This window comes from Leucopleurus acutus (genome assembly GCF_964270905.1).
Source record: "Leucopleurus acutus genome assembly, chromosome: 1".
Classification (NCBI taxonomy): Eukaryota; Metazoa; Chordata; class Mammalia; order Artiodactyla; family Delphinidae; genus Leucopleurus; species Leucopleurus acutus.
The window spans coordinates 197447975-197474609 of record NC_139142.1 but is presented as its reverse complement, the minus strand read 5'-3'; the positions used below and the strand labels follow the sequence as shown (position 1 = coordinate 197474609).

General features: G+C 40.1%; 1 protein-coding gene across 2 annotated transcripts in view; it reads left to right on the top strand.

Moving 5' to 3' along the window:
• ITGA8 (integrin subunit alpha 8) overlaps positions 1 to 26635 on the top strand; it is a gene marked incomplete at both ends in the record, with an annotated part of 178153 nt that overhangs the window by 8896 nt on the left and 142622 nt on the right. For both annotated transcript variants that reach the window (XM_082844951.1, XM_082844950.1), the window contains 3 exons: positions 16877 to 16977; positions 19760 to 19883; positions 25544 to 25605. In XM_082844951.1, the coding sequence (XP_082701077.1) occupies positions 16877 to 16977; positions 19760 to 19883; positions 25544 to 25605 (287 nt within the window). The remainder of the gene's footprint in view (positions 1 to 16876; positions 16978 to 19759; positions 19884 to 25543; positions 25606 to 26635) is intronic.

The window sequence follows — 26635 nt, the reverse complement described above, 5'->3', positions numbered from 1 at the left end:
TCCCCCCAGCCAGGTTACGGCTCCATTTCCGATCGGTCTGTTGTCATTCCCCATGATTTGCCCACGTGCCTCTGGCATAAGCCACCCCCACCTCTTACCATATGGTTTCCATAATACGTCATGGCACAGCTCACCTCTCAGCATCTATTAGGTACACCCGTGTCCCCACTCACCCTGAGCCCATGTCCTGGTGCCTCTCTCTTAACCACCCAGAACATCTTATTTTCCAGGAACGATTTTCTGGTATTTTTCTGGCTTCTCTCTTCCTACAATTCCCAGTGGAAAATATGTTTCAAAAATTAATTCTAAAGTTGCTGCAGATCCTTTTTTAGAAGAAAGGGGGCATAACACTAAAAAATAACATTTTCAAACATCCTCCATATGGATGTGTCTCATGTAAATGATGGTATAAATCACACAATTGGGTATTATAGAACCATAAAAAAATGAAGCCTACCAAGAATCAGGATTAAAATGGGGAAATGCTTTTGTTTTAATATTAAGTGAGGACTTCCCTGGTGGCACAGTGGTTAAAAAATCCGCCTGCCAATGCAGGGGACATGGTTCGAGCCCTGGTCTGGGAAGATCCCACATGCCGCCAAGCAACTAAGCCTGTGCGCCACAACTACTGAGCCTGCACTCTAGAGCCCACGAGCCACAACTACTGAGCCCGTGTGCCACAACTAATGAAGCCCACGCACCTAGAGCCTGTGCTCTGCAACAAGAGAAGCCACCGCAATGAGAAGCCCACGCACCGCAACAAAGAGTAGCCCCCACTCGCTGCACTAGAGAAAGCCCACGTGCAGCAAAGACCCAATGCAGCTAACAATAATAAATTTATTTAAAAAAAACTAAGTGAAAAACATAAAATTCAAAATTGTGTCTACAACTTGTAGAAGAGTACAAGAGGAGATATGCAATGACAGGCTATCAGGAAATGTAATTAAAACTGTTTTTTTTTTCTTCTTTTTCTAGCGCATTTATTACTTATTTGTAAAAACCATGAACAGGTATTTATTTATGATCAGGAAAAATAAAGATAAAATGAGACATGCAAAAATTTCTAAATGAAATTATTGAAATCACGGAAGTGTTGTGGAGGTTAACAATGGAAAACCACAATTCAGGTTCTGTATTGGCTGAAAGCAATCTTAGTTGCTTCCTCTTTTGTCTTGAGTGTAGGTGGTAGAGTAGTTTAGAAATGTACTTATTTACGCATAGGTGTTTATGCTTCAAAATACTGAAGACCAAGGGTGTTTTCAATGACAGTTATATGTGTAAAAATAAGAAGGTGCAGTGTATCTCCTGTTTTCATTCTAGATTGCTCCTACATCAATAGAAACATAGGCTTGGTGGTCTGACATGACAGTTTCTAGAGCCTTTTAGAATAAGAGAGCTGTTTGTGGAGGCAAACTGCCTTACTGAGTCCACCAAATTAAAGGCTGATTTCATCCAGAAACGCCCTCATAGACATATCCAGAAATAATGTTTAGTCAAATATCCAGGCATCTCATGATCCAGTCAGGTTAACACACAAAATTAACCATCACATCTTCTTTGAGACTTACAATATATAGTCTCCTTGAAAAGGCACTGAGAAATCATGAACGAAAGAAACCCGTTGGACCCACAGGATAGAATATTTTTTGACAGTCATTTCTCCTCACATTTCTTAAGCCAAAGAATGCCCAGGGATTACTGTAGTATCAAATAACCCAAAATCTCTGGCTTAAACCAACAAGGTTTATTGCTTTTTCACACTATCTGGTTAATGTGAACTGGAGAGGAGCCTCTGCTTATTCAAGTGACCCAAAGACCCATGCGGATGGAGATTCCTTATTGACACATGCTTTCAAGGTCACTCTAACTGGGAAGGCATGTGGCAAATTGCACATCGTCTATTAAAACTTCCGCCAGGAATTGACATTTACTACTTCTGCTCACATTTGGTAGACCAAAGCACGCCTAGGAGGTTGGCCAGGCCAACTTATTTGAATATCTAACACTTTGTGGTAGACTGGTGTATTTACGCACACCTATCAAAACTCTTTGTGCACAACCTTTAAAAGAATACTAGAAAGGAAATGCAATAGAAGAGGTTGTCTTTGCAAATGCGATGCAAACAGGTTTTTCTTCTATTTCTAATGGACATATTTTTCAGGACCTTTTTAGGGGGGACCTGAAATAACATAGTTCTTTGGGGCTATGGTCCCAATCCCCACATGTATGGTAAGAAGCAGACACATGGCAAGGAAACGAAGGTGTTTCTATCAACAGATGTGAAGATATGGGTGAAACTCATACTGACAATCAGTTCTCAACTTGTTCCACCTGGTCTCCGTTCTTTGGCACAGATATTGTCTGGGAGGACTGAGTACCCTTCATCCTTTAAGTCAGGCTCCTTGGGTGACATGTTATTAAATCATAATGTCTTTTCCCTTCAAAGCATCCTTTGGTTAACTTTAACTCATTTTTACTTACAAAATGCAGTTGACCCTTGAATAACAGGGATTTGAACTGTGCCAATCCATTTATAGGAGGATTTTATTTCAATAAATATTACATTATTAAAGGATCCTTGGATGGTTGAGTCTGCAGATGCAGAGCTGTGGTTACAGAGGGCAGACTGTAGAACTTGAGCACCTGACACTTTTGGTATCCTTGGTGAGTCCTGGAACCAATCCCCAGCATTGTTCAAGGGTCAACTATTTTCTCTTAAGGAACAGTGGACTTGAAAATAAAGCTTAGAGTTAGCAAACAGTAAAATCAAATTTCAGGGACAAGAGGAGCGTTAGTAACTTTCTTCAAGCAGGTGCTGTCCTTGACCCTGGAATTATGGCCATGAACTTACCCTTGTGGGATTTATAGTGAATAGCCAGTGGCAAGTTGAGAAAAAGTAAGGCAAGGCTAAGGGGACAGAGAGTGGGGTGTGTGTGTGTGTGTGTGTGTGTGTGTGTGTGTGTGTGTGTGCACGCGCACACGCGTGCATGCGCACGTACACTTTCTTTTTTAGATTGGCTGCGGTATTATTTTCCTGTTGCTGCTGTAACAAATTACCACGTACTTCGTGGCTTTGAACAACACAAATTGATTATCATAGAGTTCTGGAGGCCAAGTCTAAAATAGGTCTCACTGGACTAAAATCAAGGTGTTGGCAGAGCTGCGCTCCTTCTGGAAGCTCTGGGGAAGAATCTGTTTTCTTGCTTTCTCCAGCTTCTGGAAGTTGCCCACATTCCTTGATTCATGGTCCTCCTCCATTTTGAAAGCCAGCAATGTTCGGCTGAGTGCTTCTCACACTGCCGTGTTTCTCGTTCTCCTTTTCTGCCTCCTTGTTTCACATGAAAGGACCTGTGTTATTACTTTGGGCCCTCCAGATAATCCAGGGTAATCTCCCTATTTTAAGGTCAACTGATTAGCAACCTTAATTCCATCTGCAGCCTTAATTCTCCTTTGTCGTGCAACCTAACATAGTCGGGTTTGGGGCATTAAGATGGAGACATCTTGGGGGCTATGATTTTGCTTACCGGAGGTGGTCAGAGAAAGTTTCACTGAGGAGGTGATGTTTGAGCACGGGCCTAAATTAAGTGAGGGAAGGAACCATGTGGTATGGGGCAGGGGGAATGTTCTACGTTGCAGGAGAGTCAATGTTAAGTCCGGAGAGGATAGTGTTCTTGGGAAATGGAGAAAGGCCACTGGGTTAAAGAGAAGTAAGTCAAGAAAAGAATGATAGAAAATGAGGCCCGAGAACCAGGTCTAGGCAAGATTATATAGCACCTTAAAAGCCAGAGATAGGACTTTGGATTTTATTCTAAGAGTGATGGGCAGCCAATGGTGGTTTTGAGTAGACAAGTAACAGAATTTGAATTATGTTTTTAAAAGGATCGGTTTAATAGCATGTAGGCAACCAAGAGCGGAAGCAAGGGGATGGGGTAAGAGACAGACCCATCGTCTGGTGGTAGAAAAGTGCAGTTTGGGTTGAATGATAGCACTTAGGGTTGAGAAATGGTTGGATTTGGGATTTATTTGAAAGTGCAGTTGGTAGAATTTTCTTTATGGATCAGATGAAGGGTACAGAAGGAGAAAAATCTGATCTGAGTAACTGGAGGAATGGGACTGAGACAGGAAACAGCGGGGAAGGAGCAAATCTTAGAGAAAATATCCAGTTGAGTCCAGACACGAGAAACTGGAGATGCTTATTAGACATCCAAGTGATGTCAAGCGAGCAGTTAGATAAATAAACCCAGGGTTCAGGCAAGAGGTTTGGAGATTTAAATGTGGAAGTTGTAAGTATGTAGATGATATTTAAGGCCATGACTTAGGGAGATGGTGGGAATGAAGACAAGAAGTGAGGAGAAGCAAAGTGAAGCAAAGAGAAGAGAGGAGGGGAGGGGAGGGGAAAGGTCAAGGTTGAGACAGAGTCCTGGAGTCCCTGACATTTAAAGAAAAATTAGAGAATTGAGGAGGATGTGTAAACAATGATAAGAAGGAGTGGCCGGTTAGACAAAGGAGGTCAAGAAGCCAGTGAAGCAATTCGTGTGCATTGGAGTGAACCTTGAACATCTGATTTGGTCACAGAACGTGACTGACGGCTGATAAAAGTAGTTGCAGGGGCATGAGTGTCAGGAGAGAATGGGAGAAGACCAACAGGAGACAGCAAGTCTGTAGAGCCATTTTTTCCCAAGGAGTTCCACCCTAACTGGGACCACAGAAATGTAATCATTGAGAAGACATGATAGCGTGTTTGTAATCTAATAGGAATCGTCCGGTCGATAGGGAAATGATGATGTTGATTAAAGGAGGAGAAGGATGTGCAGAAACAGATTCCTGAGTAGATGAAAAGGGCTGGGTGGGACTTTACACAGAGGGAGGGATTGGCCTTGGAGGAGCACAAAGACGGCCCATCCTTAGAGAGCAGAGAAAGCAGAGCGAGAGTGGGTTTGTGGGTTTGGCAATAGAAGGAAGAAAACGATCTTCTTTCATTTCTTCTATTTTTCAGTGACATAAAAAGCAAGATTATCAGCTGAGAGTGAGGAAGTAGACGGAGAAGGTTGAGATAAGGAGAAAATGTAAATAGTAACAGTGAAATGGCAGAATGCATTAAGCAACAAAGTGCACAGGGACCGCCCGGTAAATCCTATTTAAAATCTGAATTTATTGGGGGAAGGAATACATTTTGCCTCTGCTCAACCTATAGTATGGTCCTACTTGTTTGGGGTAGAGTTTAAGATTTCCCAGACGATAATCCCATCTTGGGTATTAATCTCCCATAAGTATACATTGCAGAAACAGAAGGTTTGAATGCTGAAGTTCCTGTTTTGTGTAATGTTGGGAATGGTGATTTTGTCTTAAAACCACAAAATGAACCATTTTGTTAGATGATGGTTGGTTCCCTTTTTACCACATCTTCTGGCAACAGGGATGAGGTCCTGAGGAAAATACAAGCATACAACAGGAGCTTTTCAAGCGCTATTGGGAGGCAAGTTTATATAGCCTTCATCCTGAAACCCAATCATATCCTGTATTTAAAAGTATTGCTTTGAGGTCATAGTGAAGAGATTTATGTCGTTCAGTCTGCTTCCTGAGATTCCCATGCTGAGAGATTTTCATAACTTCTTGAAGCAAATACATTTTGGGGACCCGAACAGAGAAGCATGCTATTCTCTTCACAATTGGAAGGTGACATATAAGTTAAGAGTTCTCATTTCCCCAGCTATGTCAATGGCCAAGATATTTGATCCCAGGTAATTATTCCAAGTATGAGAAAATCTAGAGATGAGAGAAAGTGTGAAAAATTCAAGGAGCTGAAAGAAAATCACTATGGTTGGCAATGGCATGAAATGACGATGCTGGCAAGATAAGGGCGGGATATGGCTGGTTTTAAGAATTTTGGCATTTTAGAAAGAACTCTAGTGTCAGGACGGAGAATGCATTTGAAGGTGACAAGCCTGGAGGAAGGGAAACCAGGTAGGGGACCACTGCAGCCACTGAGGCTAAAGAAATGGGAGTCACCCCAGGGAAGTGGCACAGGAATGGAGAGAAACAGCTGGACTTGAGAGAGATCTAGAAGGAGGCACCAGCAGGAATTGGTAACTGAGTGGCGATAGGAGGTGCGGTGCAGGGTTGGTGGTTGTCAAGGATGCATTCCAAGCTTCTGGCTTGGTTCATGGGGCTGCCATTCTACTAGGTATAAATAGCAAGCAAGACAGACGTACTCACTGGGCTTGAAATGTTCAAGTCCCGTGGAAGAGAAGACGAGTGCCTGGCAGCCCTAACAGAGGGATAAGCGCTGTAACAGGAGAAAGTGAAAAAGGGTTTAGGTGTGCAAAAGAGGGCTCTTGTTCTTGACTGAAGGGGGAACTTTTTGTGTGGCTGGGAAAGCGTCTCGGAGGAGGCATTATTAAAGGTCAGAGGTGAAGGGTGAATGTGTGTGTGTGTGTGTGTGTGTGTGTGTGTGTGTGTGTGTGTGTACACACACGCACACACGTGTCTCTCTCGAGGTGGGTGAGATGGGAAGGAAAACCATTCCAGCCAGTGTATGTGAGGTGGAGTGGGTTGTAGCAGGTGCGGTCAAAGTTGAGATCTCAGTCTCTACCACCCACCTGTAACCAGCTCTGCCCTGCAGATTTGCGTGTTTCCTACGAGGAGCCAGAGTGTTGTGTTTGATCTGCCCCAGCTGGCTTCTCATCTCCCTTTGGAGAGGTGATTCTTTCATTTCTTGATATTTGCTCCTCTAGCTGCATCACGTAAATGAGAACACTCACCCAAGAAATTACTTGCATCATACCAACAGAAGTCCATATGTATTTCTAGAGCAAACCTTACATATGGCCTCCGTCAAATTACATATGAAAAACATTTAAATGATTTTATATGATGTAGAAACAAATGTCTGAGGAACACTAGCTAGGCCCTATTGATTATTAAAAGCAGGAAGTTGGAAACGTGGTCTTTATTCTCCAGAAGATGATATAGATGTGGAAATAATTGTAGCAGAAAACTGATATTCTCATCTAGATCAGGAAAACTATATAATAGGAAGATTGTAATACAATGTTTACTAGTGCTATCCGAAACCCATATTTATGAACATTGTTACTAGAACCCTAAAAGCATACTTTCAGCTCATTTAACATTATTAGTTATTTAGTTATGTGTGGGACCAAACATTTAAATAGTGATATGAAAAATACAGTTTAAAATAAAAGCCTCATGATTTCCAGAAAAGAAATGTCTTAAACTAGAGGAATGAGCTAGAAGCCTCAAACTCTGAATGGCTGGGTGGGTTTATAAAACAACAGTGAGTGTGTCCAGGGAGGGGGGATTCCAATGGCCTTTCACTTACTACTTTATACAATTTTTTATACAAGTTTTCTTACTTTATATTGTTTGAATTTTTAAAAACAATAATCTGAAAGAATTTCAATTTGAAAAGAAAGAGTTTGGGGCCTTACATTTTATTTTATCTTATTTCACTTCATTTTTTATTTCACCTGCATTTCTTTACTACATTTTCTCCCATATATTCTCCATGATTCTTTTTTTTTAAAAAGCTTTTAAAAAATAATTAATTAATTTTTTTGCCTGCATTGGGTCTTCGTTGATGCAGGTGGGCTTTCTCCAGTTGTAGCGAGCAGGGGCTACTCTTTGTTGCGGTGCACAGGCTTCTCATTGCGGTGACTTCTCTTGTGCGGAGCATGGGCTCTAGGCGCATGGGCTTCAGTAGTTGTGGCATGTGGGCTCAGTAGTTGTGGCACATGGGTTTACTTGCTCCATGGCATGTGGGATCTTCCTGGACCAGGGCTCGAACCTGTGTCCCCCGCACTGGCTGGTGGATTCCTAACCACTGCGCCACCACCGGGGAAGTCCCTCCATGATTCTTAACCATGTGTGAATGGCTATTTGTCAAGCATGGCCCTACATTTTAAAGCAGCTTTTAAGAAAGTGATTTGGATTAGTTGACAAAAAAGGAGGAGTGGAATTTTGCAAGAGAAGCTTCATGTACAAAGTCTGGGAGTAAGACTCAATAGGGAACAGAGAGGAAGCTGCCTGAATGGAAGGAAACGCCATATCTGGAGATCAGGTGTGGGGTCTGGGACCTACATGGTGGAGGGCGGGATAGTTAGATCTGATCTACTAGGTAATGGCAAGAAAACGAGTATGCCCGTGTGTGTTTGTGTGTGTGTACATGCACACCTTTGTATACAGTATACATATATGATATAAATAATAAATCTCAGTTATAATAGAATGTTTATTTAATCAGAATAACATATTTCTGTCCACAATGGATGAATGAATAAAGAAGATATAGATATCTTATATACATGTGTATATATATACATGCACACACAATGGACTATTACTCAGCCATTAAAAAGGAGGAACCCCTGCCATTGGCATGAATGGACCTTGAGAGTATTATGCTAAGTGGAATAAGTCAGACAGAGGAAGATAAATACTGTATGATCTCACTCATGTATGGAATCTAAAGAAAAAAAAAAAACATCTCATAGAAAAAGAGATCAGACTTATGGTTATACCAGAGCTGGGGGATGGGGAGAAGGGAGTCAAAAGGTAAAAACTTCCAGCTATTAGATAAATAAGTACTAGGGATGTAATATACACCATGATGACTATAGTTAACGTATATAAAATAATGCATGTATACACATAAACACACACACACACACATATATATGTACGGTATATATGAAAGTTGTTAAGAGACTCGATCCTAAGAGTTCTCATCATCAGGAACACATTTTTTCTTTTTGTGTGTGTGTGTCTATGTGAGATGATAGGTATTAACTTAACTTACTCTGGTGACCATTTCACAATATATGTAATTCAAATCATTATGCTCTGCACTTTAAACTTACACTGTGCTGTATGTCAATTATATCTCAGTATAACTGGGGGAAAAAAGAGTAACACGTTTTTTGAACGTTATATGAAAAAATGAATTAGTGTGATATTTCCTTAAACACTTGAAAATTCCCAGTAAGATCATCAAGAGTATGAAGGCTACAGAGGTACTCTTTCATGGTTTTTAATTGTGGTTTTGGAATATTGGGAGGCATACATTTGGAAGTTTAATTTTCTAGGACATAAAAATTGACCCAGATTCTTTTCTTGGATTTGTTTCTTTTAGACAAGGAGTTCTCTGGCTACCGATATTTTATTTTAAATTTTACATAGGAGTATTCCTTGTTCTCAGATACATAGCTTCAATTTGAATGAAACACTTACAGCATCCACTGATGAAGGAAAAGATTATAAATAAACATTTAAAGATTTCCTTTCCCCTTTTCCTGATTAAAAATGTCTGGACAGCTCCTGCGACAGCTTTAAAAAAATCGCTAGGGTGAAGCACTTGAAGTAATGACTGAAGATTACAGGGAAACTTACTGTTTTCCAGGACAAGGCTGAGGACTTTATAGTTTTTCAGAAACCCCCCCCATCTGCCAAAATGTCTGCTGCACGTGTGTCAATCTCAGCTCTTCTCTCTCACCCATGGTGATCTACCCTCACTTCTTGTAATTCCTCCCATTCTACTCAGTGAAAAGATTATAAAACTCTGCTTGTAGCCCATATGTGCACCATATTCTACATTCCCTCACTCACTCCTGCTCAGAAATGAATATTCCCGTGAAAAAGCAGAATGTTAGTAGGTTTGCCACCCACTGATTGCCCAGAGACCAAAGCTACCAATTAAGAGAGATGGCTTCAAAGCCCAGAAATGTCGGACAAGCCAACTCAATTTTATTGCTACCACCCATCTAGATTTCTCAGGTTGACCTACAGATGTCTTGATTTTATCTCTAGGTTTTCTTTTTTCAGATCATAGACGTAATAACGTTCACTGTAAAAACTCAAACAACACAGAAATATATACAATTAAAGTATAAAAAGCCACGACAGCAGGTATGCTCCCTGCCTTCGAGAGGACCGTCACAAACAGTTCAGTGTCTATATGTTCACACACCCATACACAGAACATTCTGAATTTAAAGGATCATACTGAACAATATCCTAGACAAGCTTCTGAATGAATAGATGGGAGTTTGGTCATTCATTCAACAAACTCTTACAGAGGACTCACTATGTGTCAGGCATTGTTCTAGAAGTGGGGAACACAGCAGTGAAGCAGAGCACGTCTCTGTTCATGGGATTCATGTATATTTGGAAGGGAATGGATAGTCAGTAAACAGGCAAACTAAGAAATAAGATCATCTCAATTAATGGTAAGTGCTATGAAGAAAAGTCTAAAGGGTAACGGGAGAGAATGACTTAGGGTAGGGTGAACTAGCTGCTCAGGGAAGGGGGTCTCAGAGGAAGTGGCATTTGAGCTAAACCCTGAGTGACAGGAAGGAGGGAGCCATGCAGAAAACTGTGGGAAGAGTATATGCAATGAGGAGACAGAAAAGGCTGGGCATGTTCAAGAAGGGCGGTGTAGGGACTTTCCTGGCCGTCCAGCGGTTAAGACTTCACCTTCCAATGCATGGGGTGTGGGTTCAATCCGTGGTTGGGGAGAGAAGATCCCACATGCCTCAGGGCCGAAAAAGCAAAACATAAAATGGAAGCAATATTGTAACAAATTCAATAAAGACTTAAAAAAAAAAAAAAAAGAAAGGTGGTTGTCTGAAGCTTAATGAGCTGGGAAAGCAGGAGGAGATGGTAGGGGCCAGATCATGCTGGGCCCTTCCAGTCGCATCAGGAGGTACCAGTGCAGAGGTGGAATGACAACTCTCCAAAGAACAAAGAAAAAGATGGATTGTCCAGTAAGTGGTGTTGAGACGACTGGCCTTTCGCATTGAAAATAAGTAAGATGCCCACGCCACGTCCAATATAAAAACATTCCAGATGGATGACAATACTCGTAAAGTTAAAAGACTAGCAAAAATTGGAAGGTGATATTGATAACATATATGTGGGGAAAAGAATCAGTACTCAGGGGCTTCCCTGGTGGAGCAGTGGTTGAGGGTCCGCCTGCCGATGCGGGGGACACGGGTTCGTGCCCCGGTCCGGGAAGATCCCACATGCCGCGGAGCGGCTGGGCCCGTGAGCCATGGCCGCTGAGCCTGTGCGTCCGGAGCCTGTGCTCCACAACGGGAGAGGCCACAGCAGTGAGAGGCCCGCGTACCGCGGAAAAAAAAAAAAAAAAAAAAAAGAATATACGCTGAATTCTTCTAATCCATAAGACTAATAACCAAACAAGGCAATGAACAAAGGAGATGAGCTAGCAATTCACAGAAGAAAAAAGTATATGGTCCATAAGCATAAAAAGATGATTGACTCTATTAATTATCAGGGAAATGCACATGAAAACAGAACCAAATGAAGGACCATTTCATAGTCGTCCAGGTTCGCAGAAATTTAACAGCTCTACGATGACAAGAGCTGATGGTGTCTCTCTCGTGCTCTGTGAGTGTGCGTGGAAATTGGGGCTACTTTGGAGGTGGATTGGCATAGCTGCCCAGCAATGTCATTTCTAGTCTGGTGCCAGAGAGAAACACTTCTCCATCTGCAGATGAAGATGAGTATAAGGGTACTCAGGGCACATGTTTGTTGTAGTAGAAAAACTGAGAAACCTAAATGTTCATGTGTAAATGGAATGGATAAATAAAATGCAGATGGCTATCTAATGAGATACAATACTTGCAGGAGTTTAAAAGAATGAATTGGATCTATTATCTATCTATCTATCTAATTATCAAAACATAGGTTATTTCCCAAAAACATAAAATTGAATGTCAAACACAGTTACACGCTATTCCATACAGATAGTATAATACCACTTTTATTCAGTTAAAAAGAGCACACAGGGACTTCCCTGGTGGCACAGTGGTTAAGAACCCTCCAGCCAATGCAGGAGACATGGGTTTGAGCCCTGGTGCAAGAAGATCCCACATGCTGCGGAGCAACTAAGGCCACGTGCCACAACTACCGAGCCTGCGCTCTACAGCCCACGAGCCACATCTACTGAGCCTGCGCGTCTAGAGCCCGTGCTTCGCAACAAGAGGAGCCACCTCAGTGAGAAGCCCGCGCACCGCAACGAAGAGTAGCCCCCGCTCGCTGCAACTAGATTAAGCCTGCCCACAGCAACGACGACCCAATGCAGCCAAAAATAAAATAAAAAATAAAAATAAATTAATTATAAAAAATTTTTTAAAAAAAGAACACACGAAGAATACTCAATAGTAAATCGTTGACAAAACGACAGCAAAATCTGACCCACCACCTGTTTGTGTATGCCTATAAGCTGAGAGTAGTTTTTATATTTTGCAATGATTGGAAATTTTTTTAAAAAAAAATATTTAAATGATGCATGAAAATTATATGAAATTCAAATTTCATTGTCCATAAGTAAAGTTTTATTGGAACTCAGCCAAGCCCATTTTAAAAAACATATTGTCTATGGCTGCTCTTGCTACAAGGGCAGAGATGAGTAGTTTCGACAGACCATAGAGAATGCAAAGCCTGAAACATTTATTATCAGTCCTTTATAGAAAATATCTGCAGACCTCTGTTCTATATTATTCATGGACATTATTTTTTAAATGGCCGGGAGTATACACATCACATTCATGATGGTGACCATCTATGGATGAGGAGGGGATGGAACTGGAGAGATAGATGTCGAAGGGTACTGTGATGTTCGCAAATGTGAAAAACCTTAACAGTTGTCAGTTCTGCCTGATGGGAATACAAGTGTTTGTTATATGAAGTCCTCGTACCTTTCTATACTTTTTCTTAAAGTCTCAGAAACGGTAAAACAGAAAAATATATTTTGTAGACAGTATTCTATATCAATGCATCTAAGTCTGTCGTATGTATTTTAACTTTTATTTTATATTGGAGTATAGTTGATTTACAATGTTGTGTTAGTTTCAGGTGTATAGCACAGTGATTCAGTTCTACATGTACATGTACCTATTCTTTTTCAAATTCTTTCCCCATTTAGGTTATTACAGAATATTGAGCAGAGTTCCCTGTGCTATACAGTAGGTCCCTGTTGATTATTTCTTTCAAAGACAGCAGTGTATACATGTCAACCCCAAACTCCCAATATATGTTTTAATAGTTGAATCGTACTCTATTTTACAGATAACAGGAATTTCTTCTCAAATCCCTTATTTATGAATATTTAAGATGTTTCAGTTTTGCTATCACAACCAGGACAGCAAATATCTTCACACTGCATCTTAAAGCATTTGTGTAATTATTTCTATTGAACAAAATCCTAGAAGTTGAATTCCTTGTTCAAAAAAATGTACATTTAAAAATTTGATATATGTTGTAAATCGCCCTTCCAAAATGCTGCATTGAGCTATTATCTTGAAAACAGAGATTATTAATATTTTTTGCCAAACTGCTAGGTGACAAGTCTTAAGTCATTATGGTTTTAATTTGAGGTTCAGGATCTCTGCATGAATTTATGAGACATTTGATTTCTTCTTCCCTGCAACGCCTGTTTAGGTCCTTAGAACTTTTTCTGTTGAATTTTAGTCTTTTTCTCATTGATCTGGGAACTCTTTTACATATTAAATATACTGATTCTTCCCTTGAAAAAAATTCACCTGGATTATATTTATTCACTTTGTTAATAGTCTTTCGGCACTTGGGAAGCTTTACATCACATGCAGTCACTATAAAACTTCTTCCTAGCTTTTGGCATAGTTTGGGATATGCCAAGGAGAGAATTGCTTTAGTAACTAATGGTCTCCACCATCTCCCAGAACCACTGGCCCTTCCAAGAATTCTCTGGGCTTGACAGTGCACAGTGCCTTCCTTCTGTTCCAGAAGACGTGTGGTCCTATCCTAAATGCATTGCTCCATATCACGGGAGTTTGGTCAGGAAACAGAAACCACTTTGAGTATTATAATTAGGACTGAGAGGTTTATATGATTATTGGAAAGACTGGGTATGTGAAAGTTAGGAAGGTCACTGCCTGCAGATCAAGAAATCTGGAAGTTCAGGACTTGATCTCAGTGGCCTGAAGCACCAAAAAGGCATGACTGTCAAAGGATACTTGAGAGCTGCGGGAAGAACATCCCATCTGCAGCTACTGATGCCCCCATACATGCTTACAATTGCTGCCAGAAATTAATGGCTTCTCCATCTCCTCCTCTTTCCAGATCTCTCCATGAGCCTCTCATTCAACCAGAATCCTATTTGTAAGAGGGTCTGGAAAATGTAGGTTCCAGCTTCTCAGCCCTTTGCCATACCAAGGAGAGCTTAGAAGGACAGAAATTGTGCTGAGTTTTTACAGGAGGTTGTTTTCAGGAAAGATCAGGTCAAATCGAATCAAAAACATCCCCTGTGCATCAAAGGTTCATCGAGCACCAGTGTGCATAGTACTAAGCCCTGTGTTGGGTTGTTTGGCATGAAAGAATTTTGTTCAGAAAAGGAAGGTGAGAAATTAGGGAAAGGTCACTTTCACAATCAACCCAAATATATGTTACTCATTTGAATTTTATGACATTGTAATATTAGATTTACATCAGTGAATTTATAAAAATAATAAAACAGAATTTTTGTTTGTTTGTTTGTTTTTCGGTACGCGGGCCTCTCACTGCTGTGGCCTCTCCCGTTGCGGAGCACAGGCTCCGGACGCGCAGGCTGTGCGGCCATGGCTCACGGGCCCAGCCGCTCCGCGGCATATGGGATCTTCCCGGACCGGGGCACGAACCTGCGTCCCCTACATTGGCAGGCGGACTCTCAACCACTGTGCCACCAGGGAAGCCCAATAAAACAGAATTTTTAAAAGGTGACTTGGGAATTCCTTGGTGGTCCAGAGGTTAGGACGCTGTGCTTCCACTGCAGGGTCATGGGTTCGATCCCTGATTGGGGAACGAAGACCCCGCAAGCCATGTGGTGCGTCCAAAAAAAAAGATGACTTGTCCACCTCAAAGGTCAAGGTAAGGAGGATACACCTAGATCACAACTCATTTCAGTAAAGAGAGACTTGGGACAGTGGGATTATTCTCTATTGTAATCCTTGGATTAGGGATGGAATTAGTGACGTCCGTTCATTTGTATTCTTGGTCTCAAAGAAATTTGTTGCTGGAAAATAACCCACAACTTACACTTTCAATCAAGTTATTACACAGTTCAACCTTATAATAGCAGAAAAGATGCCTTAGGCGCCACAAAGGTAGAGTCACATCATTTTCTCTAGCAGAAGAAGGCCAATTTGGAACACTGACTTGTGTGTCTGTGAGGTCCCTTCTAATTCTTGTACTTAGGTTGAGTTTCCAGGTTTCTAATTAAGAGATATTTTTAAAGGGTTGTGTTGCTGCAAGATTCTGTAGTATGTTCTCAGCTTATAAAGCACTACCACATTACTTATGTGATCTTTATGACTTTGATCACCTGTGGAAGAGGAAAGGGGGAGGTATTTTCAGCCTAATTTTAGAGAAGAAATTAAAACTGCAGAAGATTAAATGAATTGCCCAAGATCACCCAGCGCATGGTGACAAGATCCTTTCTCTCTGAGGTCTACCATCTTCTTGCCTAGATGCAAACAGAAATGTTTATATTTTCATTTTTATGCTCTAATCTGTAAGATGCTCCAGTTCTTTGCCAGTTGTGTGCATTTTGGGTGAGGATTTCCAGAACTTGTTTTTTCTTTTTTAAAAGTCCAGAAACATCAAAAGCATAAGATTTTAAAGAAGGAAATCTGTAATTTTCTACTAACATATCAAAGCGTAAATTTTAGGTTAAGACCTAAGTATATATAATTTATTCTTTCTTGAAAAGTCTGTAATCATATGTAAACTCAAGTGAATATTAATTGCGTGTATATTTTGGCCTCCCTTAATAGAAGTTAAAAGTTCATTTGTAATGCATTTATTATAGAGTCAAGGAGGAAAAACAAAATGCATACCAAAGAGAACACATAGAAATAAGTTGCCCTGGTACAAATGTCTTTTGAAATTCATTAGCTGTTACTGATGAAGTTCAGTTAGAACCATGCGGTTAGAACCACATGGGAAATATGTCGATTGGGAATCAGGAGTGAAAGAAAAGATATCTGCTTTTTATTAAGACCTGAAGTGTGTCGTAATTGGGTTGAATTTCTACCCAGATGGTCCCCCTCATGCTGACATCTGCAAAGTGTGGATAAAACCGTGTTGAGATGTTATTTTCTGTGACTGCGTGGACACATGTTACCCAGTTAACAACCAGGAACTTGAGTCCTTCAAGCAGACTCCTGCTAAACCATGCTGAGAAAGCTATGCTTCCTGGAGCATGGAGGTTCCAAGTAGTTTCACTATCAGAGAAGATTTGGAATTCCTTAGAACAGTTATAAATGTTTGGTCTTCCATCTGGCAAATCAATGACAAAAGTGTAGATTAAAGACTGTCAGAGTCTACATCAAGTTTACAGTAGTTATCCATGAAAATGTAAGTCATTAAAAAAAATGCTTTTTTAGGGCTTCCCTGGTGGCGCAGTGGTTGGGAGTCCACCTGCCGATGCAGGGGACACGGGTTTGTGCCCCGGTCCGGGAAGATGCCACATGCCACGGAGTGGCTGGGCCCGTGAGCCATGGCCGCTGAGCCTGCGTGTCTGGAGCCTGTGCTCCGCAACGGGAGAGGCCACAACAGTGAGAGGCCTGCGTACTGCAAAAAAAAAAAAAAAAAAAAAAAAATGCTTTTTTAAAGTTAAGTTGTGAAATGTCATGAGCCAAGTATGTATTTTCATTTGATTGGTATATTTCTAAGTGAAAAGTCTAGCTTAGACTTAGTCAAAAAGAACCCCCCATGTGTATGACATTTTAAAAAATGTTTTTAATGGGTAAATTTATTATCACATATTTTAGCTGGCTGCCACGTTTTACAAATTATTAACAACCCATGTTCTCCCTGTCAGACAACAGAAAGATCAGAGTAAATGGAACCAAGGAACCTATAGAGTTTAAATCGAATCAGTGGTTTGGAGCGACAGTGAAAGCTCATAAGGGGAAAGTGGTGGTGAGTATCAGCTGCGTGCTGCGGGGCTGCTTTGCAATAACATGTACGCTGCAATGTTTCACAACTCCTATCTACCAAAATCCCTTCATGGAAGAATACATCGGATTTTCAAAGATGAGCTATCAGCATTCCCAAAATATTTTAGTGCTTCAAATGAAAGAATCTATTTTAGTCCTTAAAGCTACAGGAAGTAAAGCTGGTTTTCCAGAAAATTGGTTAGATCTTTTCAAATGTTTCAAAAACAAATAAGGAAGATAGAAAAATAAAAGCTAAATCCTAAAAAGGTAAATATTTCATTGCTTAAGATTGATTTAAAGGGCTGACTAAAGTGTGACCAGAGAAACAGGAGTACTACTGTTAGGATTCTTTAAAAGTTAATCTACTGTGATGTCAGTGATCCTCCTTAGAACTATCGGAACGTTTTCTTTAAAAATATAACTACCAGTTACATGGTTCTCTGAGTACACTGATACTTTTTAAAGTAAAAATTGCTCACTCACAGATAGAGATCTTTTGGCTTTAAAATGCTATGACTTTGTGATTCTCTTCTCTGTAGCTCCGAGTGATAACACATGTCTGGTTTACTGAGAAATAAATAACTGTATAAGTTGATCTGGAAACTTTTTTGTTATTGGGGGATTTTTTTTTTTTTTACTATTGGCTCTAATTTCCTTACAAAATAAAGCAATAACTTTTGCTTTTGGGATTTGTTTAAAGGTGTTTGAATTATGATTTAATAAAAATAAGTATCTAAAGGAAATGCCTTGTTTTATTTGGTCTGTGGTTAACGCCCCACAGGAATTTTGACATAAAACAACTAATATATAAAACATAGATAGCCCTCTTTAGTGACAAGTCCAGAATTTACAATGGGCTCTCTGTAGAATTGTGTTTGCATTAATATAGTTCTCACATTCCAGGATTGGTAAAAACTTTTTAATCCTTTAGTGATTTACAATGTATGGGAATAGCTATTGAAAAGCTAATTCCATCTAATAACTATTTGGGGTTAAAAAATCTTTGGGTACTATATTGATTTTGATTAAGTCTTGAAAACTTACATTATTGTGCATTTATTCAATATTTGTAGAAATCTTCAGAATTATTGAACGTAAAATAACACACCATGTTCATAATAAATATGCTTAACTTGAGGGCATGCTTGCACTTTCAAAATTATGTGGTAGGAAATAGGATAATATAAAGTACCTTTCAAGTTAATTTTTTCCTTGAGCACTGAAACTTAGCAGCATAAAGAATTAAATTCTACGCTGTGTGACAATTCTTAGAACTTCAAATTGCTGTGAACAGAAGTATCGATCCTGAATATCCAGGTATCATGTGTGTTTGGGTCAAAGCCTGAATATTATCACATCATCATGTTTCACATCAGTGTGAAACTGAGCAGGTATAAAAAAGATAATTTTTTAGGGCTGATAGCAGACAAGCACTGGAAAGGATTTTCATGGCATTAAAGTGTTCTATGGTGATATGGAAGGTGATGCGAGTTGGCTTATACTGAACCACATAGGTAATGCTTTCCCTTCCAAACTCCTACTTTTCACCATTCCACCTTATGTTAAATGTCTTAACCACATAGCGCCCGAAGTTAAGGGGACTTAGATGTGTTAGAGAGCTTTTCAGTATTGGCTAAGACCTCACAATACAGAGAGAGACAAAACCCCAAAAAACTTCAGTTATTTTAGTAAAGATAACTTATATTCTCAGGTAAGAAGGGTGCTACTTAGTAAAATTATCTAGAAGTCGTTACACATTGGACTGATTACCAAGGACATGTTTGGAATCATGAAAAGACTAAAATCAGGATCTGCCTCCTCTTTTTCTGGCATTGTTTTAAGGGTGATGTCATCAAATTAAGAGAGAGGCTAGTGGTTCCATATTCTAGAAGTCTCTAATTCTGCATCCTTAGAAATGAGTGGTTGAATATTCAGGTAAAACACAGTTATGTAGGATTCGAGCTAGCAAAACAGAAGTCAGAAAGGTGCCTGTGTTTTCTACCTGTTTATGTTTATTGCCTGTCTCGTTCCTAGCACAATTAATTATTTAACTTACTTAAAGAGGATTTCACATATCCTCTTTTATATTTCATAATCCAAGAATCATGTTTTTCTTACCATTGTTTAAATTAATTTTTGTCTTGTCATGACTAAAAACTATCAAATGAAAAATAAACCCACTGTGATAAGGGGGCAGCAGTCCAAATGTAAGTCATTGTTTTAAAAAAATCGTCAGGTACACCCTCAGTGATAAACCAGAGGAATCCACAAAACAGGTTGACAAACTTGTCTGCATCCTTTGATTTGAAAGTAGTTTTTCTTTAAGCAACAATTAAACCAAGAAAGGAACTAGTTCTCTTTCTAAGACATCACACTGATTCATTCGCTGTTTAAATGTTCATTTGCTTTTATGTAAGTCCAATTAAAAAAAAAAAGAAAATATGAGTTCTTTGCCTTTAGTAAATATTTACTTTTGCTAGGCTACTTTGATTTGATTTAAAATCCTGTGGGGGAAAAATCTCATTCCTTTGTATATGCTTAATTTGTCCCAATTCTACGATGCATTAATGTTGAAATATTGGCTTTGCAAGTTTAATTAACTCTGACTACCGAGGTACTCATTAGCATACTGGAGGCCAATTAAGTCACTTAATAATTTAGCATTGTTTGTTACAAATTTAGGTCCATTCATCAACAAGTCAAATCAAAGCACTGTATGAGGAATCTACATCAAAAAGAATTTTATTGTCTTTGATGTTTCCCAGGCCTGTGCTCCGCTATATCACTGGAGAACTCTTAAACCGACGCCAGAGAAGGACCCAGTTGGCACGTGCTATGTAGCGATTCAGAATTTCAGTGCGTATGCTGAGTACTCTCCTTGTCGGAACAGTAAGTTATTTTTATTCTTGGAACTGAAATTTAGCTCGAGCTTTTCTGCTATAGACAGTGCAGGTAACCCCAGAACACCATTGGTAAGGAAAAAGCAGTGGGGGTAAAGATGATGGACGGTCTTACAGGATGCCTTACTGTAATGTGAGGACCAAGACACAGAATTCTGCTGATCGTCTTCCGTGTTTTAGAAATTTTCTGTTTTTAGATATTCTGCAGTCAAATTGATTGGTTCCTTATTTTAGGCCTTAAACTCTCCATCTCTACTCAAAATTCACACTGCATTTGAAAAATGCTAACTGTCCGCTTGTTAACTGTAGGAATGGTGTTAATTAGCACGATTGGATCTAAGAGCACAGTGGATATGAGTTCTCCACCTAGCCTGTGTTCTCAGTGTTCTCACAGATCAAACCCGTGTCGCCTGCACTGGCAGGTGGATTCTTAAGCACTGTACCACCAGGGAAGTCCCTTAAATGGCTTTAAAAGAGGTGTTCCTGGACTTTTCCTGGAGGTGCAGTGGTTAAGAATCCACCTGCCAGTGCAGGGGACAGGGGTTTGAGCCCTGATCCGGGAAGATCCCACATGCTGCGGAGCAACTAAGCCCGTGCGCCACAACTACTGAGCCTGCGCTCTAAAGCCTGCAAGCCACAACTACTGAGCCTGCATGCCGCAACTACTGAAGCCCGTGCACCTAGAGCCTGTGCTCTGCAACAAGAGAAGCCACCACAATGAGAAGCCCGTGCACCGCAACGAAGAGTAGCCCCTGCTCGTTGCAACTAGAGAAAGCACGTGCACAGCAACAAGGACCCAACACAGCCAAAAAATAAATAAATAAATAAACTTATATAAATAAATAAAAGAGGTGTTCCTTATAGATAATAAGACTCAGTTATGCATTCATTCAACACGTGTTTTTTGAACACACTGAGCACTAATTATTCTATGTTTAGGGAATAAAGCACAGGACAAGAAAAAGCAAACCCCTGTCTTCAATAAGCATATTCTAGGGCAGGAGAGAGACAACATATGCGTAAATATATAAGTTCAGATCCAGCAATTCCACTTCTGGGTATTTATCTAAAAGAACTGAAATCACTATCTTGAAAAGATATCTGCACCCCCATGTTCACTGCAGCACAATTTACAATAACCAAGTCATGGAAAAACCAAAGGATCCATCAATGGATAAGTGGATAAAGGAAATATGGAATAGAGATATGGATATATACACAATGGAATATTATTTAGCCATAAAAAAGAACAAAGTCTTGCCATTTATGACAACATGGATGGATCTTGAGGGTATTATGCTAAATGGAGTAAGTCAGACAAAGAAAAATACTCTGTATGATCTCACTTATATGCAAAATCTTAAAAAAAAAACCCACACAAACTCACAGAAAAAGAGTACAGATTGGTGGTTGCCAGTGGTGGGGTGTGTGGGTGTGGGTTAAACGGGTGAAGGTGGTCAAAACGTACAAGCTTCCAGTTATAAGATAAATCCTGGGGATGTAATGTACAGCATGGTGACTGTAGTTAGTAATACGATATTGTATAGTTGAACGTTGCTGTGAGAGTAGATCTTAAGAGCTTTAAAAAGATTGTAACGGGGCTTCCGTGGTGGCGCAGTGGATAAGAATCCGCCTGCCAATGCAGGAGACACGGGTTCGAGCCCTGGTCCGGGAAGATCCCACATGTCGTGGAGCAACAAAGCCCGTGCGCCACAACTACTGAGCCTGCACCCTAGAACCCGCAAGCCACAACTACTGAGCCCACGTGCCACAACTACTGAGCCTGCACTCTAGAGCCCGTGAGCCACAACTAGTGAAGCCCGTGCACCTAGAGCTGGTGCTCTGCCACAAGAGAAGCCACCGCAATGAGAAGCCCACGCACCACAACGAAGAGTAGCCCCCACTCACCGCAACTAGACAAACCTGCGCGTAGCAATGAAGACCGAACATAGCCAAAAGAAAAAAAGATTGTAACGATGTGTGGTGACAGATGTTAACTACATTTACTGTAGTAATTATTTCACAGTATATACATAAATCAAATTGTGTTGTACACCTTGGACTAATATGTCAATTACATCTCAACAACAAAATTTGTTTAAATAATAAATAAGTTTCTAATATAATGGCAGGTAGTGAAAAGTACTACAAAGAAAAACATAGCAAGGCAAAAGAGTAGGGAGCGACGTGCCTGGGTGGGGAGAGGAGCTGTTTCAGACAGGACGACGGGAAGGGCTTCTCTTAGCAGTTATTGGAGCAGGAAAGCAGGAGCTTCCCAAGCATGGCACCATCCATTAAGAGGGATATTCTGTGTCGTGTTCCACTCAAGGTCATGCCGCTGAGTTCTGTAACAGGTCCTTATTATTATGCTAAAGATAAAGGTCAGGGAATTCCCTGGCAGTCCAGTGGTTAGGGCTCTACGCTTCCACTGCAGGGGGCACGGGTTCGATCCCTGGTTGGGGAACTAAGATCCCGCAAGCCGTGTATCATGGCAAAAAAAAAAAGTCAGGCAGAGCAATAAATAAATCCTGAATTTATTCATAAAATTTATGGTAGAGCAGAGATTCAAAACTGAACTTGTTTCATCAATTTTTATACCTATCCATATCACATTTCTTATGATTTGCTAGAGGTACCTCCCCACAGCAGTAAACTATTGTAGCTGAAATGAGGAGCCCGTCCTTCACATGCCTCTTACCTTGATGATATATCCTCTTCCAGCTAACATCAAGGATGATTGTTTAGAAACCATGTCACTGCTTCTTGTTCTGCCTTTTTATCTGACTGCCCATGTGATGGGAGAGCTCAGATTAAAATACAGCATAAGCCATCTAGACTTGTGGATAAGAGTTGCAGGGTGAGTTTGAACCATTATCTAAAACTTTAAAGTATAGTATGCTCTCATTTTGAGTTACACGGGTATATTATGTTGCGAATTTATTTAGCGTTTACTTTCCTAAATAAAAGAATAGCTTGACACAGGTAAAGGTGAAGTTTATGTCGAGCTGCAGAATAGCCAAACAAATGGCCAGGAATTCTGTTCAGTCTAGTACACAACTCCAGTGTCACATCCTCCTGGTCTCTCTCTTACTGGAAGTACTTCCTTCTCAAATGCACCCAAGGAGCCGGCTTCCTGTGTTCCCTAAGGTGTTCACAGTTCATAAACACAAAGCCACCTTGTTCATGAGCGTATGGTCAATATCACAGAACAGGGATATTACTTTCAAAAGAGAATTTCAAGAAGCCTCTCATGTTCATGTCACACCGCAAAGCCCCTTCACTGACACTTTGAGCAATTTGGGTGGTAGTCTGCTCATTCATATTCATGACATGCCTGTAGCTCTCACGGTCATTCATAATTTAGATGGCAATGGTTTACACACACCTTTCCATTCTCCTTGGGAAGCCAACACATGATAGCGTGATCCCCTGGATTCCTGAGTTTACTCTACAGGGCATAATTGTAAAGTTCACAGATGCTCTGAAGTTCTACGAAGAAAGATTCCTTCAGCTCTCATAAACTATAATTGTAAGAGAAAAACTTACTTTGCAAAGGAAATAACCTCCCATTTCTATTATAATCACCACTTCAACATTTGAAGTTGGTTGCTTTCTCGATGAATTTTATGAAAAATTAGTTTTCTCTGAATTTTTTCAGTTTCCTGTTTTGCAGCAAAATGATTTCAAAGAATGGTCCTGTTTTTTCCTTTCTGAGTAATTTACAATATTGAAAAAGTCAGAGTCGATTTTCAAAAGGATTTATAAAGAAGATTTATGCATTAAAATACATTTCTTAAATACAGTCAACACATCTATGTTCACATAATCATATATCTTGTGTTCATATATATTTCTTGTTGCATACAGCTATTTACAGGCATGAACTTCTAGAAAAATGGTACCTGGACATTTGAGACTTTAAGGAACTTTGTATGATTCATAATTATAAACCACAAAATATAGTTACAAAATAAATATATATTATAAGGTACTGTGCACTAAACATTTGTTAAGAGGGTAGATCTCATGTTAAGTGTTTTCACCACAAAAAAACAAACAAAAAAGCAAATTTGATTGAGGGTGGGGAACACAAGAAATCTTTTGGAGGTGATGAATGTTTATTCCCATGATCGTGGTGGTGGTATCATGGTATGAGGCATATGTCTAAACTCATCAAAACGTACACAATAAGATGTGCATTTTTTTGGTATATTAAGTATACCTCAGTAAAGCTGTAAAAAAAAAACTTAGCTTAAAAAAAACACACACAAAGCACTGACATTTGAATTAAAAACAGATCATCAAAAAAAATACAGTATATGAAGTAGAGAAGTATTTTAAAATATAAAGGGGACATCTGGAAAGAATGGCTGATGACAGTGCTAAAATTAGCTAAGTACTAATCAAAGAAAAGAAAAAACAGAAGGCATTCTGGGAAAAGCTGGAAAGGCCTGATCCATTTCAAAAAGCTTCTGGAACAGGCACATGTCCAGCCTATAAATTTTTCCTGGGATGATGTGCTTTTCCTTTCCTGCCCTCTTATTTTAGTTTCCATTCAGGAGTATCCTTGATAAGAAAGGAGTAATTATTTACATGTTTGCATCTAACTGTATAATGACTGAGATTCCCTCTACTGAACTATATTTTGGTTTTAATTTAAGCACTTTAGGAGTGATACTCTTTTAAAGTACAAGTGACAAGTAGTACATTCCTCATCCTAATGTCCCAGGATCCTAATATCCTGGGAATCCACAGGTTGACCTGCCTATGGTTTAAAAAACTGTATTATAGGGCTTCCCTGGTGGCGCAGTGGTTGGGAGTCCACCTGCCGATGCAGGGGGCGCGGGTTCATGCCCCGGTCCGGGAAGATCCCACATGCTGCGGAGCGGCTGGGCCCATGAGCCATGGCCACTGAGCCTGCACGTCTGGAGCCTGTGCTCCGCAACGGGAGAGGCCACAACAGTGAGAGGCCCGTGTACCGCAAAAAAAAAAACAAAAAAACTGTATTATAAAAAAGTCCTATTGGACATTCAGCTAGTGAATTACATTGCAGAGAGTATAAAATAAGCCATTTCTAGAGAGTTTTCTCTTTTGTGAACACTAGAGTCCCTGTGAGAGGCAATGTGATCAGAAATGCCAGGTCCTAATTTACGTAATGATAACAGAAGAATTTGAAGTTAATTTCTGGTGAGAGATCAGGAAACTGAAACTCTTATCGGTGAACCCAGCAGAAAGTGTCCACCCAGGTGACTAAATTTAGCTCTCTCTTTCTCAAGGCATTGCTTTACTCAGAACACATGGGCACCGCAGAAACACATTATTGCCAGTTGGGGAACTTGGAACATAGTGGGAGATGGAGGTTTTATTTCTTCAAATAAACATGAGTTATAAAACCCAGTATCGTAAGTCCAAGGAACGTTATTCCTATTGCTCTTACTGTGAATCACAGTGCCATTTGGGACAAGAAAACAGATTGCAATGTATTTAAGAAATTACTTGGAGTAAATTTTAAAAATAAATATAGAACACATATTGATCATTTTAAATTTAGAAGTCTATAGATAAAACAACAGTGTATCCTGAACTGGTTATTAAAATATATCTCGGGGATAATGATGTTATAACATTTGTGTCTTTTGATCATTCCAGGCAATGCTGATCCTGAAGGTCAGGGTTACTGCCAAGCAGGATTTAGTCTGGACTTTTATAAGGTAAATTCTTTTGATCTTATAGCTTCTAAAATTTATTTTATCTGTTTGATTTTTTTTTACCCCCTGCCTCTCATTCCCACTTCCACCCCCAATAACCACCATCAACAAAAGAACCTTTAGGTATATACCTGGCCTGTTTTGGCGACTTTAAATTTTTTTGTTTGCTCTTTATTTTTAATAAAGTAATCTATACATACGGCAATTTATTAAATAGTAAAGAAATCATGAAGAACCTAAGGGCAAGACGGGAATAAAGACACAGACCTACTAGACAATGGACTTGAGGATATGGGGAGGGGGAAGGGTAAGCTGGGACAAAGTGAGAGAGTGGCATGGACATATATACACTACCAAACGTAAGGTAGATAGCTAGTGGGAAGCAGCCGCATAGCACAGGGGGATCAGCTCGGGGCTTTGCGACCACCTAGAGGGGTGGGATAGGGAGGGTGGGAGGGAGACGCAAGAGGGAGGGGATATGGGGATGTATGTATATGTATAGCTGATTCACTTTGTTATAAAGCAGGAACTAACACACCATTGTAAAGCAATTATACTCCAATAAAGATGTTAAAAAAACAAAATAAAAAATAAAGACACATGGAATAATGGTTAAAACAGTGAAACCTGCTTGCTACACAGGGAAGAGAGTTGTTTAAGGAACTGGATTTGAAAAACATTCTGTAATGCATTTAGAGAAGTGTTTAATGCCCTTTGATGATCTCCTCTGCTTGCTTCCTTTGCTTGTTATGTATTAAAAATGGTTATATGAGAAAAAAAAAAAAGAAATACACAGGCTGAAAAGCAACAGTCTTGCTTCATTTTTGCTTTTTCTTCCTTTTTTGCGGTACGTGGGCCTCTCACTGTTGTGGCCTCTCCCGTTGCGGAGCACAGGCTCTGGACGCGCAGGCTCAGCGGCCATGGCTCACGGGCCCAGCCGCTCCGCGGCATGTGGGATCTTCCCGGACCGGGGCACGAACCCATGTCCCCTGCATCGGCAGGCGGACTCTCAACCACTGCGCCACCAGGGAAG